General features: G+C 41.0%; 1 protein-coding gene across 2 annotated transcripts in view; it reads left to right on the forward strand.

Annotated features, from left to right (window-relative positions):
• Positions 1-4,265, forward strand: part of LOC135479319 (transcription factor Dp-2-like) — a 38,364-nt gene extending 34,099 nt beyond the window's left edge. For both annotated transcript variants that reach the window (XM_064759141.1, XM_064759142.1), the window contains 4 exons: positions 169-317; positions 1,127-1,293; positions 1,678-1,759; positions 2,052-4,265. In XM_064759141.1, coding sequence (XP_064615211.1) covers positions 169-317; positions 1,127-1,293; positions 1,678-1,759; positions 2,052-2,274 — 621 coding nt within the window. In that variant the 3' untranslated portion in view covers positions 2,275-4,265. The remainder of the gene's footprint in view (positions 1-168; positions 318-1,126; positions 1,294-1,677; positions 1,760-2,051) is intronic.
• The last annotated feature ends 2,051 nt before the right edge of the window (positions 4,266-6,316 follow it).

Here is a 6,316-nt window from a genome sequence, read left to right on the forward strand (position 1 = left end):
CTTCCTATGTGATGTACCCATTTGCTCAGTTATTCCTTCTATATGATGTGCTTATAATCTGACAGCTGTTGTTTAAATGAAAATTCTTGTTTTAGCAACGATCAAATAAATAAATAAATCACGTTGTACGTCAGTGTTCAACTGTGTTTTGTTTTTTCTTGCCCACAGCAAATAGCATTTAAAAACCTTGTACAGCGAAACCGGGAAGTGAAGAAAACCCAGGGATCGCCAGCGGCCAACTCGGCCATTCAGCTGCCTTTTATCATCGTAAACACGAGCAAAAAGACTGTGATAGACTGTAGTATATCCAATGATAAGTGAGTATCATCATTAACTCAAGCAAAAATACGGTTCATACTGTAGTGTATCCAATGATAAGTGAGTATCATCATTAACTCGAGCAAAAAGACTGTGATAGACTGTAGTGTATCCAATGATAAGTGAGTATCATCATGAACTCGAGCAAAAAGACTGTGATAGACTGTAGTGTATCCAATGATAAGTGAGTATCATCATTAACTCAAGCAAAAAGACTGTGATAGACTGTAGTGTATCCAATGATAAGTGAGTATCATCATGAACTCGAGCAAAAAGACTGTGATATACTGTGGTATATCTAGTGATAAGTGAGCAGGATTTCTGTACATTATATTGAGCAACAAATGAAGAAAAAAGTGAGGAGTAAGTGATATGTTCCTGTTATGTCTTCAGTCTGTTTACACTCTTGTCTTTCATGTTATTCCCGTTCTCGTTGTTTTCATCTAGGACGTGGATCATGTAATTCTTGTAGTTTATACACACTAAGATTTGTCTGCATTGTGGACATAAACCTGACGCTTTAATCCCAAGTTGTAACATTCAGCGTGCTTAATGGCAAGTTATCAAAGCAGTCTTGTATTGACCTGACCTAAGAGTTCGCCCCTACTATATGTAAGCTGCGTGTTTTGCCCAACTCTGGGAGTTCTGTCATCTCTGGTGTACAGAAGGTAATGGGATACACTGTTGGGATAAAAAAAAAATGCAATTCTGTGGCGAAATTTCAGACCATTTACCGTTTTCAGTGGTTAGCGTTGTGGTTTAGTTTTAAGAGGTGTTAAATAAAATCCATTCAAATGTTCCTTTTCAGATATGAATACCTCTTTAACTTTGACAACACGTTTGAAATTCATGATGATATAGAAGTGTTGAAGCGAATGGGAATGGCATATGGTTTGGAGAAAGGCCAGTGTTCAGCCCAGGATTTGAACAAGGCAGTTCGGATGGTCCCGGACACCCTCAAACCTTATGTGCTAGGTGGGTGCTCACCCTACAAACGAGGGCAAAACTCTAGTTATTCTTGTAGCTCTGTGGTGTTCTTTGCACTGGTTGTACAGAAAGACTGTAGCTATAAACGATTGTTAATCCAAAAGTAAGTTGTGTCATTGGCATAAAGGAATTGTAATTTGATTGGAACTTTTCAGAGTTACCATGGTGATTCTAAGCTAAATAGGATTCTTATATAAAGCTGGCCTGTTTGAATGGACAAAGTTCTAGTCAGTTTCCTTGCCCTCACTTTAAAGAATTTTACGTTTGGTCAAAAATTACTATCGGTGTACTTAAGGTAAGTAATTGTATGTAATGTTAAATTTGTAAAGGATATTGCGTACCATATTCTTGCATTGCTTTTTGTTGTTGTAGAGTTGGCCAGCTCTAGCTCTCTGGCCCCCAGCTCCAGTGGTATCCGGCCTCCCAGTGCTTCGTCCAGCCACCCTGATCACTTGTGAGTATACAATGAAACCTAACTGGGAACAGATTCTGACCGAGGATGACATTGACTTTCCTTCAGCCAAGTTTCAGGGATGAAGCATCGTCCTTGAATCTCTTCCCGGTTATGTCTCTCACGACTTCTAAAAGCTGCTGGAAGAGTTACATTGTACTGCTGATACTATTCCAGAAGACTTGGTTTTGGGATGTTTCATAAATCATATAGCCTTGACTTCTTGATTTTGGGTCTGATCCCCAATATCTCTTGGTTTATATTACCACTTTATTTATGATCTCTTTACTTCCAGGTACCGGTCGCACAATCCTCAGTCTCCCCTGGCCACCCCATTGGCTGGCCACTCCAGCGACAGCATGGACATGGAGGTCGCCATGGCAACAGGGGCGGGGTTATCCCGCCAGTCAAGTATAGTGTCGCACTCGGAGGGTGCGTCGCGGACGGCCACAGAAACCCCATCAGAGTACTCGGGGGAGAGCGAATCTGAGCGCTCTAGTCCTGTTGACCTGAGCTAACTCTTGTTTTCTCACTCACTGACCAGACTCATGCTGTTTTCCTCACATCAGACCACAGACTGTGACTGTACTCCTAGAAAATTCCTCACATCAAACCATCAGCTGATATTGTTCTTCTGACGAATTCTGCCAGGTGTGACCTATCGTGGTGCCACTTGTGACCCAACATGATGTCAGTTGTGACCGCAACATGCCAGTTGTGACCCAACATGTCACTTAGGACCTATCATGATGCCACTTGTGAACCAACATGGTGTCACTTGGGACCCAGCATGATGTCAGTTGTGACCCAACATGAGGTCACTTGTGCTAGGTGTAGGTGTATGACAATCGGGTCTCTTGATCATGACTCGCCGCAAGTTCAGCTTGTTCTTCCAAAGAACTCCATGCATCTCTGTTGTGCATCATTAGAATGGAAGCACTTTCGAAGAGTTTTCCTTCGTTTAATCCGGCATTGAACTTAGGTTCAAGTACAAATTTTGGACACCCTGTTTTTTTTTCACTGAAACGTTTAGAGAAACAGGATACCGCTTCTGGTGTTCTAATCTAAGAGAGGTTGTTCTTTGGAACAAGGACCAGCCTCCTCCAGATGATGAAGTACACACCTGGCTTCAATGGCGAACCTGTAAAATAATGAGCAAGGCCTTGAATGAAGGGACGGTTAACGCCTGAAATTTTGTGTTCCGTGAACACCGTGATGTTGTGCTGGTAGATTGTGCACTAAGGAAATTTTTATCTACTGTATGAAGAAGTGACACAAATTTCATAAAGAAGTATGCAAATTGAAGCTCCAGGAAGTTTGTCCATACATATTGTGTGTCTTGTTGAGAGGATTACCAAGTCTTCTGGGCCATCCGTGGAAGGCTTAAGTATTGTTATGGCAGAGCTCCAGAGAATGTACGACACACAGAAAGATTTGACGACTTTCTTGATGGCACTTGCGTGTGTCAACTTTGTATCCATAGGGATTATGTGTTCACAGGGATTTAGAAAACAGTTGTGTGAAGTCATGCAGCTTAGCAGGATATGTGAATTCAGAGCCCATAGAGTTGACAAGACTTCCTCGGTGGACATGTATGGGACATTTCAGGAGGTGATTTGGACGTTCACCCGTCGACTGTCGCATTATTACATATTTCAGACTAATACGAGCTTATTGACAATACTTCAGGCTCTGTAATTTCAAAAGTAGAGTAATTTTTACAGTCATCAGTAGCTCACCATAACCATTTTTGTATTTCTAAATGCATTTAAGAGGATTTCACACAGATTTCCGTGGTGTCTTCATTTCAGACATGCCATCTAAGGTTCATAGGACATTTTCAAATGAGTTTACCCTTCCGCAGTACAGTATTGATTTCAAGGATGCTAGGAAAGACAGCATCAATCAGTTCACGATGATTTTCCCTTCAAAAAGCTCCTGCTGCAAAAGTATAGTTTCCATGGATTCGTTTCTATCGTTACTATGCCATGTGTTTATACATGTAGCTTGTCCCCATCTGCCCTTTTTCTCATTGTACAATTTCACCTCACATTTTACATAAAATGCCTGTTAGATACGTGTACATGTCTTTTAATTGCATACCAAGATCATGTGATAGACCAAACTCCCTCTATATGCATATACAAACTGTCTTCATTCATAGGAGAATGCACCTCGCAGTTGTGTTCACATCAAATCTGTTCTCACTGTAAAGTGTTTTCAAAGTTAGCTGAAGAGTTTGTTTTGAAGTAAGTTTGTTAAGAAGTAAGTTTATGTTTAGACTGAGTAGGATCACTGATTGACGTCCAGTTTGATGCAGCTGGCCTATTCATGTTTACTACCAGATATGACTTGGGTGGATGTACACCCGAATATGTTTGTATCAACAGAGTAAACATTAGATCTCCAGCCTCCAGAATCAGCCAGAGTTGACCCAGCTCTCAGTTAGCGAGTTACATCTTATGGTGGTTGAAAAAAATTTTTTGTCCCTGCTAAGGAATGCTCTTTCAATAAGTGAGGGTCTTTGACATCAGAGAATGTAGCGTTTTCTCTGTATTATACACGGTATATTATTTGCATAACATATGTCATGTTACATTAAGGATGAGGCTTGAAAAATGATAGGAGTTTTGTATGCTATGGGGTTTTTTTTGTGGATGTTTTTTCCCTTTTTTTTTCTTCACTTTTTACTGTCTTTATGTTGGTTTGTTTTCATTTTTTCTTTGTTATTCATACATGTATGATAATAACTGTTATATATGGTGACCAAAATGGAAAACATTTTTATCCAGTAGTGCGAGGATTGGGTGTGTGTGTGAGTCGGATACGAGAGGGGCTGGGCTAACAAAGATCTACAGCTGTAAGTGAAGGGAGGGAACGCTTATCTTAGACTTCAGGGGAGGTAATGAGTTTCATGGATTTGTTCATTTCATTGGGAACTTTACAACTGTACACCTAGCAACCACACAAATGATATTATTTCTCTTGAATCAGTCGGGATATTTTGGGGAATAGTGCCTTTCTGTGAACATGTGCTAGTGGTTTAAGACTGCATTTGATCATGGTAGTTTAAAAATAGAAAACCATGGATAACTCTGCTCCTGGAGAGTCCGGTCTTTCAGCTTTATCTCTGTCATTGGGGCCTCCTTGGTTAGCACTCCAGCCTGGCGCAGTGACCCAGGAGCCTCTCACCATTGCGGGTGTCGTGAGTTCAAGTCCAGCTCATGGTGGCTTCTTCTCTGGCTATACATGGAAATGTCTGGCAACAGCCTGCAGATACATGTAGTCATGGGTTTCCCCTGGGCTCTGTCTGGTTTCTTCACACCATAATGCTGGCTGCCGTCAGATAAGTGAAATATTCTTGAGTAAGGCATAAAACACCTATCAAATAAATATTTCGATCATTGTGTTGAAATTACATTGGGCTCGGTCTACATGTAGGTGCTGTATGCTGTGTAAGATACAGTACAGTATTCACCCATAAAACTACTGCCATTGTAAAGTTAACACTTCTTGAATATGGCACTTAACATCTGTCCAGTAGATAGATAAACGTATACTGTGCAGTATAGCTGTCAGTGCTTCAGAAGGTGTAGGTTGTACACACCAAAATTCATTTGAACTACAGTAATCTGTTACTAGGCTGTCATGCTGACTTTCCTGTCCTTTGAGTGAGTGGGAGCCTCCATGGTTCAGTTGGCTAGCGCAGCGTGATGATCCAGGAGCCAATCACCCAGCCCAGGAGTCCAGCCCATGTTGACTTCCTATCCGGCTGTACATGGGTAGGCCTGCCAGCAACCTGCGAATGGTCGAGGGTTGAGGGATCGAGGCTCAGCCCGGTTTCTTCCCTCCATAATGCTGGCCGCCCTCGTATAAGTGAACTATTCTTGAGTACTGCGTAAAACACCAATCAAATAAATAAACAAATAATTCATGAGTGAATGAGTGAGCTTCAAGTGTACATGTAGTTGTATAGTAGAGATGATATGAAATTAGAGGTCTCCTGGAAGGTGTGTACAGATGTTTGATTTATAGGATCCCAGACATACATGTATATATAGAATGGGCAATGACCAACACCTTTAAACATATATATTCTTACATACTTGTACTACCCGTGTGATTTTAACCCAACAACTTTCTGCCGTTCTCGTCGGTGGTAAGATGGTTGAAGATTTAGAAGTTAATTTATTTTTTTTTTATTTTATTTTATTTTTTTTTTCCTGCCTTAGTGAAGATTTAGCATATTAGACATTGTTAGTACCATCCAAATGAGTAGATTGTTTTTTTTGGGGGGGGGGGGGGTGGAGGGGGGTGGGTATTGTTTTGACCTGTGACAGTAATAGTGTATATTTACTGCGCTATAAACCCCCCTGCTTGATTACCAGCTCATATGTATCCCGTTTCGGTCCACTGTCACCCTACCTTAAAATCAATCTTTTATTGGCTTTGTTGTAAAGTATGAAATTCAGCAAGATTAGGCCGGAGTTAGGGAGGTGTGAATTTTGTGACAGATGCCTTTTTTTAGCTGGCAATTTTGTTTTGTTGAAGTGGGGTAGT

This window comes from Liolophura sinensis, chromosome 12 (assembly GCF_032854445.1).
Source record: "Liolophura sinensis isolate JHLJ2023 chromosome 12, CUHK_Ljap_v2, whole genome shotgun sequence".
NCBI lineage: Eukaryota > Metazoa > Mollusca > Polyplacophora > Chitonida > Chitonidae > Liolophura > Liolophura sinensis.